Source organism: Nanorana parkeri, unplaced genomic scaffold (genome assembly GCF_000935625.1).
Source record: "Nanorana parkeri isolate BGI_ZX_2015 unplaced genomic scaffold, ASM93562v1 scaffold1306, whole genome shotgun sequence".
In the NCBI taxonomy this organism is placed as follows: domain Eukaryota; kingdom Metazoa; phylum Chordata; class Amphibia; order Anura; family Dicroglossidae; genus Nanorana; species Nanorana parkeri.
The window spans coordinates 13,946-38,860 of record NW_017307574.1 but is presented as its reverse complement, the minus strand read 5'-3'; the positions used below and the strand labels follow the sequence as shown (position 1 = coordinate 38,860).

At 42.9% G+C, this 24,915-nt stretch overlaps 1 protein-coding gene across 1 annotated transcript in view; it reads left to right on the top strand.

The window, feature by feature from the left end:
• Window positions 1-334: 334 nt before the first annotated feature.
• The window catches only part of LOC108797599 (oocyte-specific histone RNA stem-loop-binding protein 2-like), a 26,629-nt gene continuing 2,048 nt past the window's right edge, over window positions 335-24,915 (top strand). The window contains exons 1-8 of the mRNA XM_018569220.1: window positions 335-479; window positions 4,742-4,873; window positions 6,589-6,675; window positions 7,277-7,381; window positions 9,204-9,236; window positions 13,821-13,919; window positions 18,401-18,538; window positions 24,422-24,509. Coding sequence (XP_018424722.1) covers window positions 472-479; window positions 4,742-4,873; window positions 6,589-6,675; window positions 7,277-7,381; window positions 9,204-9,236; window positions 13,821-13,919; window positions 18,401-18,538; window positions 24,422-24,509 — 690 coding nt within the window. The 5' untranslated portion in view covers window positions 335-471. The remainder of the gene's footprint in view (window positions 480-4,741; window positions 4,874-6,588; window positions 6,676-7,276; window positions 7,382-9,203; window positions 9,237-13,820; window positions 13,920-18,400; window positions 18,539-24,421; window positions 24,510-24,915) is intronic.

Below are 24,915 nucleotides of genomic sequence, written 5' to 3'. Positions count from 1 at the left end.
AAATCACCACATCGCGCCCTGAGTGATGCTCTCCGTCCTTCGCCTCGCTCGTTCGCTTCTACCCCAGCTCGGATATCAAAAGTAAATACCCAGCAGCGAATAACCAAATCGAATGGGGGTATTCGAGGACTTGAAATCTTCCGCCCCAGCCATTAACCAATCAACATACAGTATCCGGGTCAGAAAGCCGCTGGCAACCAATGAAATAAAAACGCCAGGGGAAATTTGCTACGGATAGGAGGGGTCACCCGTTTTAAAAAGACATTGTCAGCGATTGGTCGCCATTGCAGTGTGTTAGAAAGCACAGCCTGTGATTGGATACTCGATGATAGCCGGCATAATGACAGCTTCCAGCCGCAGCCACGCCTCTAATCCATGATTATGCATGCAGGCCCCGCCTTGGGTCACGTCGCGGGACTTTTTAAAGAGCTGGTGGGGGTGGCGCGCCTCTGATCAGCTGTTTGTAGAGCCATGCATCGGTAATGGGGGGTTGGGCAGTGGTAGTGCATGTGTATAACTGGGTGAGCTGACGTATCGGGTTGTGGATGCCGCCTAACCTGTGCGCTGTTTTACTATGATTGTGCGATCTTGGTGTGTTTTTCAGATGAACCATGATAGGTTATGGTGATGTTTGTAAGTGAAGTGCTTTTACACAAAGGTTCTACTTTAGACATCTGATTCTACAGAGCAAAGACTGGACGAGTGCTTTAGCGATGCATCGGATTTCCCATTTGCCCCTTAGTTCTGAATCCCTACTCTAGTCCAGAGGGACTTACATCTTTTACTGATTTCATGAAATTTTTTAGAATAATTATATTTGTCTGAAATGGTGCATCTTCTCTACATTTCTGGGTGACTAAAACAATATGGCTTCTCGGTTGGTTTTGCAGCTGGAACATTTGTTATCCCCATTTATTATTTTTATGGTGGTGATTTATAAACCATTCCCACAAGGAACAGCAGTGCAAACTAAATTTGTGGTACAACATGGCCACTAGGTGGAGCCAATGAGCATTGGAAATTCCTATGCTCATCAGCTCCACCTAGTGACCATAGTACATTGTTGGGGGAATATTATCTAAACTGGAGCCGGCAGAATCTGGAGCAGCTGCCCATTGCAACCAATCAGCTTCTCTTCTCAGTTTGTGTTAAGCTTTGAAAGTGAGAAGTTTATTGGTTACTATGGTTAATTCTTATAACGCGCTACTATGGTTGATGAATTCTCCTGAGTCTTGTTCACTGTGTAAATGGCTTATAATGCCGATGCTGTAACTTGCAATGCAATTTGTGGGCACCTGGATAAATTACTTCTCTGCATGCTCATCTATAATTTGGTTGTTTCAGCAGCTCGGGGCATGCAATTCTGTAGAGAACAGGGGTAAAGGTGGCCATACATTATATGATTTTCGTTCGGAAATCACGCATTAAATGAAATTTGAACAGATTTTGGCAGTGATTGAAATTTTGCGATTTAGTCAGGATGGAAAAAAAATTTCTGACCCGAATGAAAATTGATGCATCAGTGGGGTTTTTGTTTGTCACAAATCGTAGCAAGAGCACGGCATATACGCAAAAGAAAACTATTTCCGTCCGTCTAAAATTGGTTGGTTAGTATGGCTAATTCCGAAAGCAACGTTTGACTATGCTTGATGGGGTATTCGAGTTATAACTGAAAGAGTGTTCATGGGTTATTTTCGTTCGAAAGACCATTGTGCAATGTAAGGTCACCTTTGGTCTCCTTCCTTAACCTCCCTGGCGGTCTGATTCTCAGTATTTTTTCTATTTTTTACTTTTAAATTTACCGCCGGTTGCGCCCTCCTGCGACGCAGGCGCTCGCAAGGGAAGGAAGACGGATGCCGGCACAGCGGGGCTCGTAGGGACAAGGTAAGTGACGCACAGTGTAATCCCGAGTGTGGCTCTGGGTTACCGCTTTTGGTACTGAAAATTAACCCCGAGACACACTCGGGATTACTGCTAGGAATGTTAAAAAGCTGCCTTGGCGCTATGGAGGAGCCCAGGGGTACACTTGGTGCTATGGAGGAGCACAGGGGTTTATTGGCGCCATGGAGGAGCCCAGGGGTACACTTGGCACTATATGGTCACATAGAGCCAAGCTAGGGGCACAGGAGTACCCTTGGAGCTTTTCAAAGCTCCAAGCTATATTTCAAAGATTTGAATATAGTGTATTATGTCACTTATGTCATTTTTAAGAGCGAGACCTGGAACCTAACTCCCTCACGTCCCAATGATTTACATGATTAACTTTTTAAAGTAAATTGGTTTCGATTTGCAACCATTCCTTCAGGAACCTAACCCTGGCGTAAATTGAGGGCTACTCTACTGTTGTCTGAACTGTCTTCATTTATGTACTATCATGCTCCATAGGTAATGGAGACAAGACAGTTGACTGTGGGTCAGGCAATCGGGAAGAACCACAGAGAGCTGCATGGGACCAGGGAGGTTGTCAATTCTGTAGAGTGTTTCCTTACAGACTTTAGGGGAGGACATTTCATGAGTGGGGCAGGAGAGGTAAGTATTTACTAAAAGATTACAGGGTTAGCTTGCCTGACCAACTTGGTATAGTGTCAGTGTTGCTTTAATGAGGACCCCCCCCCCTTCCCCCTTAATGCTGGACTCTCACCAGAATATATGCCTGCTTACAGCAAATAGCGTTGTCCTGCTGTGTTCACTGCTACAGCTGGATCCCACATGGCCATCATCTGCTGTGATGTCATCAGGCACCGACTGTCTCTTCCCTGGAGGCTACAGGAGCAGGCAGCAACACTTTCCTGCTCCTGCAGCCTCCTGGGGAATCCCTGTCGCATCACAGGAGGGTGCAGTAGCGGGGAACCTCCTGGGATAGGAGACGGGCATTCCCCAAGAGACTGAGGGAGTAGGATACATGCTTCTTGCCCTGGCAAGAATGGTGGCAGGGGGGCAGAGCTGACCAAAAAAGTAAACAAGAAATACTACACCACCAGTTTATATTGCTGAGGAGGCTGAAGTGGAATGTTAAATGATTGAACCCACTGGATTAGTATTACAGCCAGGAAACTTGCATTTTAAGAAGCAGTATTTAAAGCGGACCTTTACCAATATCTTTAAAATGACCACAAACCTTTAGAAATATTTAGTCATGACAATCTGCAAACAGATACTTCTAGATAATTGCCAGCTTTGTATTCTTTGCATACCTTCTCTTCCCCAGTCTTCTGACAGTGGCCATGTTTATTAAGGGCAGATTACTAGCGCTCCTTTTACTTCCTGGATTTCTGGCACACGTGACCATGCAAATCTCAGGGGAGGGAATTGCCTTTCCCTGAGACTGCAGATGAGATTTTCCAGCAATGTTCTGATGACAAGGCAATCCCAGTGTGCATTGCTTTGGAAACCTGAGGTCATTTTGGCTTTCAAAGCAGGAAGTGAATGCTCTGCAAGTGTAAGTATTTCAAAATCACAGCATTTTATACCTGACAAGTCTATGTTGTTAATCATCATAGATAGAGCGATGCATTGGTAGAATTAGATGTTTGAGTGTAAAAGTCCCCTTTAACTATGGCAGCCCCAATTTATTTTTTATTTTGCAAGCTTTCCCTTTAAATTTGAAATTCTAAACCTCAGACTTGGGTGCTCTGTTCAAAATGCACTGTAGTTTTGAATGGGCTGTTTGTTAAAGGGGACACGTGTTTTTCAATTCCCTTAAACTAAACTGCCTGCAGCCATACGTAAAACACACACACACACACGTGGCTGCTCTAGTGTGTCTATTCCTTTTTTATCGAGTTTTCCAGGTTCTCTAAAGGTTAAGCTGGCCATACACGGTTAGATTTTCATACAAAAAACATTTAATGCCCTCAAACTTGATGAATGTTTGAAGTTTAATCTGATTTTAACATTTGAACGCCTCTATTCATGAATGTTTTGGAGGCTTTCTGTTCTCTTGGTGGTCAGAAAAAAATGAATGCAGTTAATCACCAAACTGTAGAAAACGGTTCCAGCTAGCCCCAAGCCATTGTTTGGCTGAAGTGCAGTGTCTGTGATGCATTCATTTGGCATGTTTTCAGGTTCCCCTGATTTCACTTACCTAATAGAAGGGGGTTCATTACCGTAGTGAAAGGCCTGACTGACACCTTTGCATTGTGATGCGTCCAGTGACATTCATTTTGGAATGGCACATCCATGCACAGTAACCCAAAAAGTACCTGTGCTATAGCATCACACAGGTGTGGCTTCCAAATTGACACAGGTGTGGCTTCCAAATTGACACAATTGGATGCAAATCATGCAGTCTCTTATTTAACAAAGTGTATTTAACAAAGTGTAACAAGTGTGCAATCTGGACAGCTAACAGACAGTTGCACAAGTGGTCAGGTTTTATGTTGTCCCAGGGAGGGAGGAACTTATGAATAAAGCTGCACTTTTTATAGTAAATCTGTCTGCTCCTTCTTTAGCATTGCCGTATTGTAAGCCAGCGTTCCTTGTTTAAAGTCATTAAGGAGTATTTGACGACCCATTCAAAATGGGCCTATTGGTTCTTGCCATATGTAACTTGCAGGGGTGGCAAGAGAGCTTTATACCAGCCGTTTGTACTAAAAAATGTTGAATGGTACATTATCCAACTTAAACTGATAGTATTTAGCATGGTTGTACTGCGGAATGAGGATTTAAGGATTTTCTATCTTTTCGCTTTAGGATCGTTATACACAGTTTTTAACAATTTCATGTTTATTCTTTGTTTTAGGCTAGAGCATCAGCTGTCACCTCATATGCTGACACGGAGCCATGAGCAACAACTGCCTGCATTCTCAAACACTCTCCTTCCTGAACCATGGATGTTGATAAGCAACACTGCTGGCATGGAAGATTTATTTGGGTAGCTATATTTCAACTAAAATGTGCATTTGAGTTGGCATATGTTGAAAAATCTTCTTGGACATTAGTTTCATGGAGACTTAAAGAACTCTGGGCAAACTTACTTACTCCTGTCAGTGGGGCTACCCCTGCATCGTAAGGGTTTACTGCTTGTCTAGGTGCTAAGAACGTTATACTCGCCTGAACAGCTGAGCTGGCTCCCTGCTTCTCCAGTCACTGAAGCCTCTCCTCTGCTGCAGCATTGGAATCTTCCTTGGCATCCTCATGTCTGTACACTGTGTATAGAATGTGGTGATCTACTTAGACCGCTGCAACGGAGGTAGACTGACACTCCAAGACTGGTCTAAGAGCATACCGGCTCCAAGGATCAGGTGAGTATAACTTTTTTTTTTTTTAGCATCTAGACAAAAATGAGCACCTAGGTTAAGTTTTGCCTGGAGTTCCCCTCTAAAGTGGAGTGCAACATTAATATGAATTCTGTAGTGCTTTCCAGTTACATCGGTCTAATTCTGTGGAGGAATTTGAAGCACGGCTGAAGTCACTTGTGTGGTGGAGCGTTTGCTGTAATATACTTGAACATGTATGGTAAACTTGCCTGGAAGCGTGCCCTTCACCAGCAGTGACAGCTCATGACTGCAACTGCAGCATCTAAGAGCAGAAATCTTCTCCCCAGCTGTTTCTTTCAGGCCTTGTGATGGCCACTGCCGCATGGGTTGCGTCATGCCTGTCACCTAGCTTTATAACAGAATGGAGGAATCTGGAGTATGTGTGTAGCACAGCTTACAAAGAGGACAACATGCCTTAACTCGCACACCAATCATGCACCACTGTACTCTTTGCATTTGTCGCATATTCCACCTCAGGTGCCCCATAAGTGGATAAGACCAGATCTGCCCATCCTGACAAACAACCTTATTTTTTCCCTTAGGCTTTTCTGACATTAAATTCCACCCACTTCCTACACTTTTCCCTCTACCTCTCAATGGTGATGGTGGGCACATGTCATTTGAAAGGTGGAGGTAGTGCATCTGGGTTTGGCCTTGGTAGTTTTATTTACCACATGTAGGCAGTAGGTAGAACTTGCAAAGAGCTCTATCTTCTGATGTCTCTTCCTTTCAGACAGCTGCTGTGCTAAAACAGGCCAAATAATTCACAAGCACGCCCCTCTCAGCCATTAAGCAATATCCTAACTGGCAGATTACCAATATAAAAGTAAATATAAAGGTTGCTCGGTGTTTAAGTCAATTTGGTTAATTTTATTTAAAATCTTAATCAATTAAATAACTTGTAAGTTTATAAACCAAAGATTGTCAGAGGTAAGATCACTGCTCAGGCGGAGCGGTTTTGTCGGCAAACCGCATGGACAGTTCTAATGCTGTATGAACGGTGCTTAGAAGGAACTTGGATACAGCTATCAACAAATTGTTGAAAATGTTCTAAATACTCTTGATCTGCTGATGTAAAAGTTGGTTCCATGGGATTGATTATAAGTGCTTATTTCTTTCCGCGCCAGCTCATTTCAGACAAAATGTCTGGTCTTTGAAAATAACCACTATATACAGCAGAATGTTTCGCACATGGGTGTTAAGAACACAGATCATAACTACCAACTTGCATGATATGTGTATATGCAAATGAAAGACTGGAATTTATTCTAGTAAACAACTATATGTGGCATGTTATGTGGAATCTCAAGTAGTTGTATATCTCTGCCAGGGTACCGTCAAGATCTCGTTTCCTTGGTGCTTCTGGATTTCTGGCAAAGAGAGACTATAATCACTCAGATGCTTTGCAGACTACAAGGTACTACTTGCCCTAGAACATTTTATTCTCTAGTAGATTTGTAGTGGACCTGGTAGCAAAAAACAGATCATGTTCTGTATTGAGATGTGGCTGCAAGTCTAATAATACTCTTAAAGCGGACCTTTACATATATCTTTAAAATAAAACGCATTTAGAAATGTTTAGTAATGACAATCTACAAACAGATGCTTCTAGGTAACTGCAGGCTTTGTTTCCATACCTTTTTCTTTTCTTCCCCAGTCTTCCGACAGTGGCCATGTATACTGAGGGCAGATGACTAGCTCTCCTTTTACTTCCTGGATTTCTGGCACATGTGACTAAACATGTGACCATGCACATCTCAGGGGAGGAAAATGCCTTTCCCTGAGATCTCATGAGATTACAGATGAAATTTACCCAGTAATGCTCTGCTGATGCCATGGCAATCCCAGTGTGCCTTGCTTTGCCAAACTGAAGTAATTTTGCCCTTTCAAAGCAGGACGTGAATGCTCTGCAAGTGAAAGTACTTTACACCTGACATGTCTGTTATTAATCATATATAGAGGTATCCGTTGGTAGAATTTGATTTTTGAGTGTAAAGGTCCGCTTTTAAATATTTCAGGTTGATTTTTCCCAAACCAGATTCTCCTGAACGGGGCTGTGCAGCGACAAGGGTCAATGTTGGTGTTGATACAGAACTGGATTTGTTGGACCTTGATCAGTCAAAGCCCAGGTTGGTATTTCTCATTCTGATCATTTGCTATTATTTTCCTTCAGGTGGTTATTCAGTAAATTTTCATATTTGTGGTAAAAACTAGTTTAAAAGCAAGATATTTAATCCATGCTTGCAGACCTGCAGCCGGTTGGAGGGAGGAAGGGGGGCACAAATTGTAAAGCATTTTTTTAAATATGGTTTTCAAGACTCCATGACAGCCCAGACCAAGAGACTGGATTACAAATGACAGAGGGGTATACAAACAGTTTCATTGCCATGGAGTGATATATGGGCTAGCCATAAAGAATGTGGAATCTGTTTGTAATCCTTTACTTCTACTTCTTGTCCATGATTGCTAAGGGCTTGTAGGGAATCTAGCTGTCAATCTACCTCCCATAGGAACTTTATCCCCAAAGATTTGATCTGTATGAGCCATATCTCGGTGATAGTGCTAGGTAAAGAGGTGTGCTAACTTGCAGGTTTGTTCTGTAAATGCCGAGGCTGACTACAGCTAAAGATGTTGATGTGGTTTGAGCAGAATGTACCTAAAAATGCTGGAGGAGGCTTGGCAGATGTCGAATTCAGCGACAAACTCCTTTTTGGAGGAATTCCAGGTAGTTGGTTATGACATGATATTTTGGAAGATTTTCTTTCACAATTGCAATTTTAACCTTGCAAATTCTACTGGTTCTTAACGATAGTGTAGAGTATTGTATGCAATTTCCTCATTCATATTTTTTTCCCCCTGTTCAGTGTCCAAGTTTTGAGATAATCCAGTCAACCTCCATGTTAGGGTAGGTCCCTGGAATAAGAGATCCTTTTTAAGAGATGCCATGGAGATTCCATTATTGGCAGAATTAGTTAAACACCCTTTAGCCCTGGACAAATCTCACCCAGAACTAGGAGCCAGCTCTAAAAACCTAGGTGGCATCCGATGCAACCTGCCTATGGCTGTATAGGTAGCTAAAGGATACATAGTGGAGCAACAGTTGAACTTGAGAAGGACACCATACATCACACTGTGCCCCTGTCCGTTTTCTGTTTTGGATGGGAAAGCTAAAGGGATGCTGAAGAAAATTGGGGACTCTGCAAGTATTGCATTTAAGGCCAACATAGCCATTGTGTCGGTAGCAAGGTGCCTTGCATATCTGGAAAACCTCAACACCACTCTTAAGAATGTCTTATCTTCTCTTCTGATTTTGACGGTGTTAGACTACATTTGTTGTGCCTCTGCAGATGCAGTCTGGATAACAGCAAGAACAGCAGCCATGTTAAATACTGCTAGAAGGGCCATCTAGCTTAAAGTATGGGGGGACAACACAATCTCCAAATACAGAGGTACATTAGATGAGATTTTGGACAAAGCAGCAGACAAGGCCTTTCTCCCTGGATACATGGGGTCACCCCAAAGCAATATATGCTCTCCCAGTCTGTGGGGTTGAAATCTGAAATTTTCCTTCCCACCCCTTACCATTCTTGCATCTTAGAAAAACATTTGGCTACAAGTATACATAATAGCTTCCTTTTTGGCCAAAGCAACCTTGGTTCATGCTTCTAAAATGCTTGTTGGTGGCAGAACCTTGAACTCTCAGATCTCCTCCACCAGGGGATTCTCTGTCTAAGTCAAGATAAAGTTCATTGTTCCATCCACAAATAAAAACCCTACTCCTTGCTGTCTGGCTTTTGAGAGGGGCCTACTTAATTACAGCGGACTATCAGATCCAGTAATGACTACCATGCAATCCAGCAGGAAGCTGAATACTTCTAGAACTGCAGTACCTGAAAGGCCTTTTAAGCTTTCTGCAATCAAAGTTGACCCTCTAAAAATCTCCAGATTTAGACTTTCTACAAGCCAGCCTGGACAAGGGTCTAAGATCAGCTATGTTAACAGTACAAGTTGCAGCCCTATGTTCCTCCCATTACAGAATGGCCGTATATACTTGAGTCCTAAGATTCCTAAAAGCAGCGGACAGGCTATTTCTTGATTAAACATGCCCTTTTTGAAACCTCACATGGTTGCTGGAAGTCCTGATCCAACCTTCCTTCAAGCTTCAATATCTTAGGCAAGTTCATAACATTCAAGACTGTTTTTTTTTTTGTTTTTTGTTTTTTTCAAGTAACTGGTAGTACAAATTCAGGCCTCTACCAAGGTGAAAATCATACTTTACTACTGTTGATGACAATAATTTTGGCCTATGGATTCTTTCTTAAACATTCTCGGTACCACAAAGCAAAAATTTGTTTGTCATTCTATGTCAGTATGGTTAGTGAAGAGGAAGAGTGGCTTCACACGCTTGACATGAGAAATTGTGTTCTCATCTAAGATCACACCTGAACATGTCGACAAACTTAAATAACTACTGGTCTATTAAAGCAAAAATAAAGGCATGAAAGCCTCCAGATCAACTTTTACTTGTTAAGAATGGCTATTGCCTTCACCTATGTTTCCCAGAGTAAGAGTACCTCCCTGTCTTTGAGCTCAGTAAACCAGAGCTTTATCAAATTCATGGGCAGAGATGGCCACTGTGGCACTTGATATGTATAGCAGCCACGTGGTAAAGCGCCAGTACCTTTTGCCTGACACTACAAGTTGGTTTTCTCAGGAAACACTGCTCTGGGGTTTGGCCAGGGAGTTTCATTGTTAGCTACCCATCCTTAGGTTATAGCATGTGCAGTGCTGTCATTGAGTGAAAGCAAGAACACAAGTTACACTAACCAGTATTGCTGCTTCAAGTCTCCATGAGAGCATGCAACTTCCCTCCCATGTCTCCTGGCTTGCCTTTCCTATATGGTTATGCACTGGGGATCTGTAGGGGCAGTCGAATTTTAGAATTGTCCACTCTCGTGCAGTGCTGTCATGGAGCCTTGTGGAAACAGCATTACTGGTGTGTAACTTGTATTTTCTTGGTGTCAATTGAGGGACACTGGTCTCGCACTGATCTCTCAAGACTGCTTAGCTACCAAGCTAAGTCAATAATAGTAGTAGGAGGGGTTGTCTTGGGCTGGCCTACAGATTTTTTGTATGTCTGTCTCCAATCTTTCCTTCATCAGTTTTACCTAAGATTAAGACTTCCAGTGTCCCTCAATGGACTCCAAAAAAAGGAATTTACAGTGAGCACTAAAAATGTTTTCTCCATAAAGCTTATAAATACATGAACGAGGGCTTGCTTAAAACTGCTTTTACTGATTGCTCAGATTATGTAAATACTTTGGTGTATATGACCTGGGCACATGTTCACTTTAAGCCCTGACTGCTTGCATTGTCTGAAACAAAAATGGTTTTGGCTGTAGTTGGGTTTAACAGGATCTTGCATAGAAGAATGGATTTTAAAAAAATGAGGCAAATTTCCTTTTTGGGGGGGTTTGGCATACAGTTTGTCCTCCAGTAGATACTTTATGTAGAATCCTCCTTTTGGTAGCTTGGATGATGTTGGCTAATCCATAGGGGGCTTTTTTTAATAAATTATTTGACTAAATGGAAAATAAAGTGCAAAACATGTCAAAAAGGGAAAAAATATAATTTTGGGGTTGCACAATCTGGGACTCTTGTCCATGAGTGGACAGCCATGGAAAGAAGTCAAAGTACATTGTATATAACCACTTTACATTCGTTCACAAGAGTTATTTGGGCATTTGAACCAAAGTTTCATGAATAAGTTGGTAAGACTGATCTATAAAATGGAGTTTGTGGAAAAGGGAGTAAGGAGGAACAAATTCTATGTTAAAGAGAAAGAAGGGGTGAGGGCTTAATGGACCATGCCTCGGGCCGGAAGCCCGTTTCCAGATGCAATGAGATCTAAGACACTTAGCAGGCCAGAGGGACGTGAGGTGTATTTTCAATTGCGCAATATAAAGTTTCGAGCAAGTTAAAAAGCGTAATAGGCTTAAAGATTAGTACAAATTTTCAGGGAGTGTTGTCCTGTGGACTTTAAGATCCATGGGCACCAATCGGAGATACATTTCTCTTCAGTCTTATGCAAAGACGTTGTGAGATCCGCCATAAAGTAAATGTCGCTGACTCTGAAAAACCACATCCTAATGGTAGGAGGTTAGGTTTCCTTCCATGGGGATGCATGCCCTTGCCACATTCACTAGGTGGTGAGAGAATATTTGTTTGTATTTGGAGAGTGGTTTAGTTGTCATGTGGCCAGTTCAGTATCTGTAAGGAGTTTGCATGTCCTCCCTATGCTTGCGTGGGTTTTCTCCCACACTCCAAAGACATGCTGGAAGGTTAATTGGCTCCTGTCTAAAATTGGCCCTCATGTGTATGCATGTGAGATGGCAACCTTTTAGATTGTAAGCTCCTTGAAGGTAGGGACTGATGTGACTGTGCATTGTAGAGCGCTCTTTAAATTGTCAGCGCTATATAAATACCTGAAATAAACTAGTGTCCCAAAAGTATTTCAACCGCGGACAGGACCAAAATCTGTCAGTTTTAGTTGCAGAACCACATCTCTGACATTTGTCTGGAATGGAGTCAACCATTTTATGCAACAACCAGGGTACTCCTATACCATCTTGTTACAATTCAGCAGATACCTGCTAGGCAGAGAGGACTTAAAGGTCATTGAGAGGATAGTGTCCTTTTTATTGATCAGTGAAGACTCATCCCAGGTGGAAAGAAAAGGAAACTCCTCAAAGTAAGCAGCTTAGGGTGGGCAGGCAGGCTGTAAGGCATTTAAGGGTTGTATGAAATCGTAACTGGGAACTGTATTTGTTGTATGAAGTTGAGCAGTCTGAATTTCTGAGCTTTGAGGGGATTACAGAGTTGTGTGTTCTCTATTCCTGGGGCAAGTCTGAGTAAGTTAATATTGGTGTCAACAGTGAAGGAGAAAGGAAGTCCTGAAAAACCTTCGTGCCGTTTACATGATCGTGTAGGTCAGTGGGTGTTTTCACTTTCTCGGAGGGGAGAAGAGAGCCAGAGAAGACTCTCAATGGGGAAGTTATACAGACATTGTTCCGTGGTCACCCATATTTTACGGTCAGTGGAGACAAAGTCCAGCGCTCTGTTTTAAATGAACTTACAATATGCAGTCAGGTCTGGTAGGCCCACTTCCCTTTGGTCTAAAGGGGAAGAGTTTTCCTACCGCGCCTAGGGGGTTTCCCTGCCCAAACAAGATAAATGCTCTATGCAGTTGCTTAAAGAAATAAGGTGGTAGGCGGATGGGTAAGGCCTTAAGGAGATAAAGAACTTGTGGTAGGAATTTCATTTTGAGAGAAGTGAAACAGCCTGGCCTAGAGATGGTCAGCCAATGTCTAGGGTCATTTGATATGCATGCACTATTTTTTGCAACTGTATCGCACTGAAACGCAGGGCATTGCTACTCATGTGTTCTGGTGCAGGCAATTGCACTGCAGGCGGGAGGAGTGTCTGCGGTGCCATTGACATGACTAGCACCCCATGTCCCCTCCTGCCCCAGAACATCGGAAGCTTGGTTTATGCAATCCAGTGCATTCAGTGCACAGAGCCTTACTGGAACACACTGGACAGCGTGTGAACAGGCCCTTAATACTCCTGCCATGCAGGGGTGTTTGCTTGCACTTATCCAGAAGTGTTCATTTCACGGCCTGGAGGACCGGAGCCTTTTGACTCCCATGAGGTTTTACTATTGGATTGTTAGTGACACTAAACCCAGGGGTTATATCTTAAAAAATGCTTTCAAGTACCTTAACTATTAACATGCATCTTTGTGTGTCACTCAGCTGTAGATCCTCAAATCTGAATTCATGCTGTCACTGTCCTGAATTCATGCTGTCACTGTCCTTCCTTCTGGAGAAACTTTTTTGTTCCCCATGGTCCTTGTGTGTTGTAAAGTAGCCACCTCTCCAAGCTCACTCCTGTGATGGACTACAATCTCCCATTTTTGGTTTGCCACTTTGTATTGAAGTTCTAGTCCATCATAGGAGCGATCTTGGAACAGTGGCTACTTTACAACACACTTGAGGACCATGGGAACTAAAGTAGCCACCCTCCAGAAGGAAGGGTGGAGTTGGCATGAATGCAGAGATTTTAGGATCTACAGCTGAGTGATACACAAATAAGATACATTTTTGTTAAAATGTAAAAATGCATTTAAGTACCTGAACGATTAACTTCTGAGCTTAGTGTCACTTTAAAGACCAGGGAGCAGGGCTTAGCACAGTGTTGAATTTGAGGAACGCAGCATGTTTTAAAGCTTCTACATGTATCAGTACTGGGGAATTGGGGGGGGTGGGGGCATTGCTATGAGTTGACTTTTCTGCTTTAAAAAAATGCGGAAGGTGGAACAGTGATGTATAGTGTAACTACGCATGAAAAACAACCATTTTTAAAAAAACATCCTGATCTGATGATTGGGATAATGCACCCACCGTTCATTTGATTGCCATATCTTGTCTAATGATTCTGTACATGTTTAGTCTTCTTATTTTGTGTACTTTAGCATTCCACACAAATTACATTGTTTTGTAGGTTTGAGACTGATGAAGCTGTTCTACAGAGGCGGCAGAAGCAACTAGACTATGGCAAAAACACAGCTGGCTACAGGCGATATTGTCAACAGGTACCCAAGTAAGCACAATATAATGTATTTTATATCCTTTCGGTTTGTCTTTTTTTTTTTCTCCAGCGCCTCCCCCTTCAATGCATAGATCCACAGAGTGTGGATAGGAGTGTATAAGCCTTGTTGGGGGAGAGGGTGGAGTTTGGGTGCTTTTTAAAAGTATATTTTAACACTAATGTTAAACAAAACTTGACTTGTGTAGCAAGGTCTGAATTTGGGAAATCATGTTGAATGATGTAGGATACAACAGATGGGACTTGTACATAACATTGTAAAAATCATGCTTTATATTTAACTATTTTTGTTGTCATATTTGGCTTGGTGTTTCCCTCTCTAAGCAGTTGTGCTAGTCACTAGCCACAAATGCTATTCCTTAAAAAAAAAATCCCTTTGTTTAGTCCTGCAGCAATCCTTTTGATCTGCATTCAATAATTCTATGTAACTTGGCAGAGTGAACACCATCCTACCAAGGAATGTCACTGTTCAGAAAGTATTTATATTTTAGGGATGCACCGATATATCGGCCGCCGAAACATATCGGCTGAAAATTGCACTTTTGGCTAAATGCCGAAAGTGCAATTTTCCTGCTGATCGGTGCATCTGTGATTTCTTTCCTCACCGCTGGGCGCTGCTATGTCTCAGCGGGGAGGAGAGAAAGTGATAGCCGAGCGCTGCGGGACAAGAGCGCTGTGAGCGGGCCAGTGTGTCTCTCCCACATCGCTCAGCCACCTATCACAGTGCGGCAGAGCGGTGTGGGGGCGGAGACAGCGCTGTCACAGGAAGCTGGGCTCTCCTCTCGCACCGCTCGCTCAGCCTCCTGTGACAGTGTGTCAGAGACTAGGAGAGCAGGCTACATACACTCGGCGATCAGTGATTGCTGAGTGTAGATAATTGAGGACATGGTATCTTAATATATCAATTATGAATGAATGGGAGTGATCTACATCACGTCCTGTTCAGTCATAGTTGTGGTTATAGTAATCATACTATATTCTCATGTTATCAATGAACAGGAACACTTAGTATAGAGGATTCCTGTTCATTGTTAACAGGGGATACAGAAAGATTGAGGACTATCAGTCCTTTTTCTATTTTAAAAGAGAAATATCAGGGGTCTGTATAGATATTTCCCCGAAGCCCCTAAAAGTAATGTAAAAAATACAAATATTTAAAAAATGAATTAATAAATACAGATAAAAAAAATTTAAGTTTATAAAAAATAAATTAAATATTTTTTTTTAAAATGAAAATAAACATTTTCGGTATTGGTTTCGGCCTGACAATTTTTTTCGGTTTCAAAATTTCTTTTTCGCTGCACCTCTAGTATATTTTTCACAAATCTTACCACAAAGTTTAAAAAATAGTTGCTAGCAACTTTCAAACAATGCTGTGTTGCTGTCTTATTGAAAGAGCTTCAACGGATGGCTAAAGGTGCTCATACACCTTACGATTATCGTACGATAATCGTATGCGATCATGTTTTCGTCCGATAATCGCAAGGTTGATGTGCAGTGTACAACCGCAAATACTGTACAATAGTACGACTTTTGACTTTCAAGCAGGTTTGAAAACTTTGGTCGAACGTATGATACAATAGTGGTTAGTGGCGTTTCCGTACGTCAAAGCACGTCAAAGCGAAATCGTACGATCTACACTGCTCATGCGCAAACAAAAATAAGTGCGGTCGATTGCCACAATTCCTTCAGGTGCTTTTCTTTAATTACGGCTAATTGAACCTTGCGATAATCGGGGCAGGATGGGCCTGCCGTGCGAAAAGTGTCGTACGATAATCATAAGGTGTATGGCCAGCTATACACAAGTTCAGTGTACGGTCTTACACACCTGGCTTTTACATGGCACAGGAGACCATACTTATGCTGGGCACACACCTTACAACCATCGCAAGACTTTTGTCTTGCGATGGTTATAAGATAATTAAGAAAACATACGATCTGCCTATCTTGGACAGGCAGATCGTACTTGCGATGATCGCAAGCCGCGCCCCCCTGAGGGACTTGTGCACCCCTGCCCGTCCGGCTTTTATCTTACGAACATGCTACACACCTGCCGAACATCGTACAATGCTCGGCGGCTTTTCAAACATGTTCGTAAGTTTAAAGTTGTGCGACCTTACAGTGGTAGAGGTCGCACGGCTTCCACACACCTTACGATAATCGTACGATCGCGGGATTTCCCGCGATTATCGTACGATTATCTTAAGGTGTGGGCGCACCCTTAGAGTGCCAAGAGCATGTGGTCCCTTGCCATATTGATGCCAGAGCTATGCACTGCAGTCGCCTCAAAGGAAGGGCCCCTCAATATTTTTGCTTTCAGTATAGTGCTGGCATGTGTTAGTTGCAGTATCACATGCCTGCTCTACATGTTGGGAAGGGTATATATTCCACTTGCAAATTATTTGTCATGTATTAAATGTTTGTAAGGCAAAGATTTTATATAGAGGGGGGCGTGGCCTGAGCATGGCGGCAGGAGGAAGCTAATCCGCTGAGCTCTGCAGACCGTGGGTGATTTTTTTTTTACAGTTGATCTGCTCTTCACTACCCCGCTGCCCCATGAGGAGGACGGGTAAACAAGTGAAAACCCCACGTACCTTCACCCGGCCACGCTCGCAGGCCCGGATGGACGCTTTTCGTCTCCCCACGAATGTCGGGGCCTAACACGCGCACCCGGTCCCCTACAATGTGCCAGTTACAGGCCAATATCACTGTTAAATGTTGACTTAAAAATCTTCACACGCATCCTGGCCTCACGTTTGCGCCCCTTTGTGGCAGATCTCGTTGACCGTAACCAAGTTGGCTTTGTTCCTGTTAAGGCATACAACCCTTCATGCCATGTACCAATCGGTCTCTCCGTTATGTTGGCGATGCGAAACAGATGTGGGTTCCCTGCTGCATGTCTTCTGGGACTGCCCGAAGGTTCAAACGTTCTGGGTCAGCGTGGCCTCTGCAATAGCGGAGATCACGGGACACGAGCTGCCCTTCACCCCGGCGCTCTATCTTCTCCACCTGGTACCGCTCTCTCGTAGAGCATATAAACGCTCGCTGCTGATACACCTGCTGAATGCGGCTAGAGCCTGCATACCAGCTCTGTGGCGACAGACGCGCTCTCCCTCCGCAACCATGTGGGTGAGGCGGGTGGAGGAGATTAGACTGATGGAGGATTTGACCTCCAGTTTAAGGGAATCGCAGTCCAGGTATGTGGCCACCTGGGGAGCATGGATCCACTTCGGGGGCTCGTCAGCTTTCTCTACAGTGTGCCAGGAAGAAGCCGGAGACTGAGGCACTACCCATTTACACTTTCCCACTGTGTGTGGGTGCGGGGGAGGGGGCGGCTTGGGACCACCGGGGGGTGAGACATCCGTCCACGCTTTCTTTCCCAATCTTTGTGCGTTTCCTTCCGCTTTCTCTTTGTGAGTCCTTGTATGTAAATGTCTTGTCTGTCGTGTATGTGCTGTTTGAGGAGGAACTGGCACGGGCTAGCCTTCCACATATTGGGGCTGTACCCGGCCGCTCGCCTCGACACTATGTTCCCTTCCTGTCCCTGTCTTTGTTTAAGTGTGTTTGTTTGTCATTTATTTTCTCCATAAAATGCCTTAAGGGCGGGGACATGTACGGTTACCTGACCTGATCTTACAGCTTGTTAACATGTTTTAAATATGTTCTTCATTGTCTATGATTCGATATTGTGTGAGACCTTGTGGCCTCCGCTTGTCCTTTTCTATGTACCCCACCCTTTTTGTTCATAAATAAAGAATTAAAAAAAAAAAAAGATTTTATATAGGAAGTAAATACTTTAAAAAACAAACATTAACTGACCCAAAACTATTTCCTGGTTTGTCAGGGCAATATGCAAGTCTAAATGTGCTTAAAAGCAATTCAAGTGGGCTTTTTTTTGTAACATTGGTCAGATATTGAACCTGGTGTATGTTTGTGTGGTTTGCAAAAGACCTGATTACTGCATGGTACACATTTGCATGGAAATACCAGTTTAATGTTGCCTGTTGGACTAACTGTTCTGCAAGCAGGTCCTAAAACCAGGGTCATTCTTGCCATTTCCATTTTATTTCTGTAAAATAAAACCAATATTAGCTGCTCTAATTTTATTGCAAAACTGAAAACCTTTCTTGTGTTTTAATGAAAACGTGCTTTGCCCATTCAAGGCAAAACATGAGGTAGGCTTTAATCACCCGCTCCTCCCCAGAAAATACTTGCTTCCTTTGCTCCCTTGCTGCTCCATTCAGTGAGAACTGAAGTCCTTGGTACCTTTTTTAGGTATGGGCTTATTGCATCTGCCTGCATTCTAAAAAAAAAGGAAGTCCATATTGTGTCCATCAGTGACTCATTGTTTATAGGTGCTTTTCTCCTTTTTAGCTAACCAGAACCTTGTGTGCAAAGCTCAAGTCCACGTTAAGGACAGGGTCCTGAGGCAATTGGCGGGTTTATTATAATGTCTGCTTTTAATGTTTGCACAGATCTGAAAGGGAGCCAGGAATCCACCCTCGTACTCCAAACAAATTTAAGAAATACAGTCGGCGGTCATGGGACATGCAGATAAAACTTTGGAGGCGTGCTCTTCATGCTTGGGATCCCCCTGCCGAGCGGTCATTTGAGTAAGTCTCCCATGCATAGGTTTACCGAGGCCTTGATGACTTGAATGCCCTTTATTTAAAGTGACATTAAAGGCAAAAAAAAATTTTCATCTGTCCCTCCAGCGCTGTGACGTCACTCCGATCCAGCGCTGACTGCCCTGTCTCTCCGATCCAGCGGTGTCTGCAGGCGGGTGCACGCGTCCATAGACTTACCTTGCGTCTCTGCTCGTCTCCCGGCCGAGAATCGGAATTGCGCATGCGCCCGCCCCAAGATCCTTTGCCCGCCCCAAGATCCTTTGCGGCCGTACGAGCAGTTCCTGATTCTCGGCGCGGGAACGAGCGGCGATAACGAGGTAAGTTTTAAATTATTTTAAACGTTTTTGGTTTTTTTTACACTTCTTGCCTATATCTACTGCATGCTAGCAGTAGATATAGGCAAAAACAACCGGAGGGTTTAGAACCCCTTTAAATGTTAAAGGATTCTGGGAACTGCAGTAATGATACAGGGGTGTTGATTGGGTGGTATTAGGACCCAGGGCACCAAGATAAAATATAGTGTGTGTGAAGGGCAGTGTTTTAAAATGTGGGTGTGTTTAGGAGGCATGGCAAGTGTGTGTCTTTGCAATGGTCACTCCAAATTCTTTCGGCTAGCAGGCAAAAAGTGATGGTCTTGGAAACTCAAGTACTGTTGTCGGTTTAACTTATTTAACTCCACTACAGTGTACAGTCTGTTGATAAACATGTAGTGTGAAAATGGAACATAATAAACATTTGGAATGGATTGTTGGCTTTAGAGAACAGTACTTTTTTGTGATAAACACTTCTACATTTCTGGTCCACCCAATCTGAAGCTTTCAAATCAATAATCGGCCTTGCCCATATTTTGTGGCACACTAGTGTAGTTTTTGTAACTGTTTAAAAAAAAAGGGGGGTGAAGGAAAGGTAGGGAAGACAGTGATGTGACAATGGATAAGAATAGAAAATAAACATTGACAGCCTCAAGTGAGTTATTTGGATACAGCCGACAAGTAATTGAAGGTACACTAGGTAGACTTGTGGTGGACTTGAGATCTTTTTATATAGACCAGGGTGTTTCTATCTAGAGTTTAAACTGCAGTCACGTTATTGGTCTCAGACTTTATGAAATGCAAGGGCAATTTATCCTTCCTTACATATAAACCAGATTATTCCATAGGTGGTTAAGTATCTACTGGGACATGATTTGGGAAGGTGGTGGGTTCATTCATTTATTACCTATGGCCTTACAGGCCTTGTTTCTCATTGAAATCTGTCATGTAATGTGGCCAACATTCTTTATCTAATAGCCCAAATAAGCAAATTTCTGGTGTACACAAGATACAGAGGCATAGAAGATTAGCAAAAGGCAGTCACTTACTCTAAAACAACTGGATCATCAACCTCCAGAAATCTGCTCGATCAGACTCCAGAGTGTTCTCCCACAGAAGATTCTGTCGCTTTGTTCACATGCCTGGACCCTCTGGTCCAACAGCCTGATGGTGGCCTCCTTTTTTGAGGCATTTGTGTGCCCAGTCCCACTGCAAGTTGCTGCAGGTCAGCAATTTTTACTGTGTAGAAAAAGGAGTCCGTCTCTGGATTTCTCTATATGCCTGACCAGCAAGGCCAGGATCTCATTGATTACCAACTTGGTGCTGGAGTTGGGGAAATAATTCCTTCCAGTGTGTTGGAGGAACCTCACAATGGAAGGCAGCCTGTTAGGCAGGGGAGGAGGTCTGGATACTGTTATTCCCTCAGTGTCAAAGTCCCTTGATCTGTTAACTTCTGATTAACATTCTGGAACTCTAAGCCATTTGCCTGACCCTTCAGAAAAGTGTCCCAAATCTGTGTCAGACAACACCATGGCTGTGCCCTGCATCAATCATCAGGGAGGCACCAGAAGTTGTGCAGACCAGATTCTGGCTTGGGTGGAACTTCATGTTTTTACCTTGGCAGACAGATTTTTGTTTTTGCTCTCTGGATTCCAAAGAATGGTCTATTTACCCCAAAGTCTTTCCAGACATCTGCTGCATTGATGTGAAGTGGTTGCTCACATTATGCCCTCCTAGCAACCATGGGATCTCAATCATCTGGTTCTGTCTGCCCTTCAGGGGCAGCTCTTCAGACCCATCATGGCTTTTCCCTTCCCTAATCTAACTTGTAAGGTTGCCTTCCTTGTGGCTGTCATTTTAACCACACTCTGTAAGGAGCCCTTTCTAATTGTATACAAGGATAAGTTTGTTCTGAAGCCTGAGCCTTTGTTCTCACCAAGGTGGTCTCTTCCTTCCACCTTAACCAGGGCATTACCCTTCAAAAATATATTTTGAGGGGAGGGAGGACAGAGTTCCTCCCTTCACTGTTAACGTGCACTCTACCAGATCTGTTGGTGCTTCTTAAGCTTTTCAGCATCAGCCATCACCTGGCTTCGTGCAAACGCTTGCGTTTTACCATGTGGATGATCAAGCTGCCTCTGATGCCAGCTTCACGTCTAAAGTGCTTTAGGTTGCTCTGAATTCAGGATCTCCTTTTTTTTTTCCTTTTGCTCTGGCTTTTTGGTGTGAATTGTTGCCCAACCTTCAGCTGAATTGCTTTTGGACATCCTGTGGTTTAGACATCCAGTACCGTACTGTAAGATTATGATGGTAATTTTGACACGGTTCTCTCCCCTCTCATCTAGATCATTCCTAAAGCTGGCCATACACTATACGAATCTCGGCCAGGTTTTTGATTGGCCAGCTGAATTTCGCACAGTGGGTGCTGCTGTCTGCACCCTTTGGACCTCTCGATCAGCAGAACAAAGGAGTGGTTGGAGAATCTTTGGCCGAATGAAGCTTGCAGCCAATCAGCTGTAAACTGCATTCAGGTATTCAGCTGCCAGCACTGCTGGCTGCTGTTGGAATAAAATGATAAACAGTAGCACTTCTGTTATGGTTTTCTGCGTTCAGCCTGCAGGTTGAACAAAGAAAATATAAGTATGGCCAGCTTTATTGCTTCCTTTTAATCTAAGACTAGCTGGGAGTTGAAGGTTATATAGGCTGTCTGAACACCTGCTGCCAGTGTCCAATCACTTTAAGGTAGCTGTATACAGCAGATGTCCAGTCCTATACTGTACTCTGAGAATGAATTTACAGGAAATTCAAAGTTCCTATTTTTGAAAGTGTAAAGTGTAAAAATGGTTATAAATTGTCCACATTTTGCAGAAACACAAAGATCATATTCAGTCAGTTGTGTCTGGGACAAGGGAGGTGAATTTCCCAAAGAGAGGGCTTCAGCCATTCCCTTGTCTGTCCAAAACTAAAATGTAAAGTGATTTTTTTTTTTTGAGAATTTAAAGAACTTGAATTCTCTACCTTTGCATGGGCAACATAAAAAAAATCACGTGCTTTGAAGGTTTGCCTTCACACCCTCTAAGCAGTGATGCTGAAATATCTGCCCCTATTACATCTTCAGGACTTGCAAGCATTCTAGGTAGGGCTGCCAGGTTATTTGCATGCATGGGCAACTTTTGGTGGTGCTGTAAAATCTCTTCCAATTAATCAATGAAAAGTAGTGGTCAGTGACTGATGGGACAAATGGCACTCCCTTCCCTAATCTAACTTGTAATATACACAGTAGCATACTGTACCTGTCCACTTTGCATTGTGCTAATACCCAAACTTTTTTTTTTAGGATTACTATATGAATACCGAGTAGGGCTCCCCTTTGATCTTACTGATGATGATGATGATTTACTGGTCACCACAGTTGTGTCCTTGAGTTATTGTAGCCATTCTGTTGGCTCCAACTGGTGAGGCCATTCACCTTTGATCACACTCAGGGTGTTTCCATCCTTGGAACTGCTGCTCACTGGATGGTGGTTTTGTGTTTTTTTTGTTTTTGCTATTGTGCATGAAAATCATAGGATAGGAAAAGCCCAGCAATTACAGAAATACTCAGACCAGCCCATCTGACACCAACAATCATGCCACAGTCCAAATTACTGAACACATTTGCCCCATTCTGGTGTTTTTGATATGAACACTTAACACTTGCTCCTGACCTGTATCTGCATGATTTGTATGCATAGTGCTGTTACATGATTGGTTGATATATTTACATAAACAGGCTTTCTAGTAAATTGCTCAGTGTATCTGCTATCATGTACTGTATATTCCTCCCATTTTTCCATCAGTTAGTAATTGTCATTCTTCATCAATGACAGCTGTTTTGTTACAGCCTTGGCTCCAGGTAGCATTTGTGTGGGGCAGTAGAGACACTTATTGGTTGCTTTAGCCTGCAAATACTGTAGGTTTGGATAACCAGCCCCCTAACTCTCTCCTGTTACATGTCACCAGTCTCCAAGAAAACCTGTAATTGTCCCCTTCCTGCCTTTTGGTGCTTCCAGCGGCTGCAGCTGATACACTCCATAAGTTGATAACCACTGACTAACCTATGCAGATGTGCAATTTTCTTTGCTCAAACTCAACTTTGAAGAGCTGAGATTTGACTAAAGAAAATCATTCCAAAATGTAATCGAATTTCTTCTCTACGCTATCCTCTACACCAGCCTTACTCAGACAGGGTGCCTCCTGGCTCCCTCAGGGGTGCCTAGAAACACTGACTCTGGTGTGAAAAAGGAGTGCTGATGTGGAGGGGTTTCTGATCTGAAAGAGGGGGGCTCTGAAGTAAATGAAGGGGGAGGGGGAGGCGTCTGATGAAAGGAGCTCTGATGTGAAAAGGAGGGTGCATGTAATTTGAAAGGGAAGGGGTGTCTCTATAAAGGGGCTCCACCTTTCTTTAGGGATGTCCCAATACTGTTATCTGGGCTGATGCAGGGCATTTTCAGGAGTACGTGTACTCCTGAAATTGCACCGATTTCTTAAAGCAGATACTGGTTCTTTACATTTTTGTAAACAAGGTTCCGCACCTGCTGTAGGCCTTAGGTAGTCTGCTGGGGACCTCGCTGTAGCAGTCTTTGACGGCACCGGTCTGGCTCCATCTCCTGCTCATCCTTTCTGTGGACCAGACACTGGCACCACACCACCATACAGCCCTGGAGCCCAGCATGAGAACCCTGGCACCTACCAGCACCTCCCGAAGAGCCCTGCACTCACCCGCAAAGCCCAGAATTCACCAGTACCCTCATGCAGCCCTGGTGAGACCGCACATACTCTGTATAATTGCTGCATAATGAATTGATTTGATCAATGAATATACAGCAATAGAGAATGGCAACTGGCTATAGAGGACTACACATCTTATAAATCCATGATTGCTGATTGCCATTCTCCATTGCTGTATAATCATACATTGATAGGATCTGTAGTCCTCTATTGCTGGTTGCCATTTCCCATTGCTGAATGATCATGGATTGAGTTACAGTTCTTAGTAATTATAAGGGAAATGTCCTTAAATCAATACTGTATTTTAGTAAAGTCATGTCCCTTTAAGAAAAAGTATCAGTAATTGATATCGGAAAGTACTTTTACTTGGTCTTGGAAAAAATGGTATCAGGACATCCCATATATGTATATGTATATGTTTGTATTTTTTTTTTTACATTTTAGACTGTGGTACTAGTCGATCATTGTGACTGATTGAAAATGGTAGAACATGGTTTTCTCATTTTATGTCATTTCAGTCACCCCTAGCCACTACCTTCCCCGAGAGAGATTGAGTGCAGTTTCACCTATTGTAACACTGGCTACCTTTAATATCTTTACTCAACAAGCAAAAACAAACTCATTAAGATTTGAAGCTATAGCCTCTTAGACCACATACATAGTTTTTATAAATATAAGCTTTAGATTTCTGGCTGCATTCTGCAAATGTTTTTTGTTGTTTTGCTTGTTTTTTTAGGCTAAATATAACGTTTACCTGTAATGTAACACTGTTATACTTGCTACTTAGGAAAGAAATGCCATATGATGATGCAAAGAGTTTGCTGGAATCCTGGAGCTCCCTTCAAGGTTTAGAGGATGATGTATTTGACCTACAGGTAGGCCAGATCTTATAATTGATTGCTTAGTAACTGGTACCATATTATGTTTAAAAGTTTCATGAACTTTTAAACATAAAAGTTTCAAAGACTCAGTCTTTGAAAGCCTAACATGTCCAGTACTTATTTTGGCTCAGAACTGGCAGAAAGCACTAGTACACCTAGCTACAGTCCAGAGAAGTCTTATCAGAACTGGTCCTTATGAAGTTGCAACTAAAAAGCAATTCCAGCAAGACTAAATAACTTGCCTATGCATGAAAACAGACTGAGGTGTAGAAAAATGGCTTCTCTGAGCAGGATTGTTGAAATTTAAAATATTTGTACATAGACTGTACAAATGAATGTGGGCAAGCAGCGGGTACATTTATGTTTAAGGTTCTCTGCGGGGCCACAGTTCTGTAAGTAG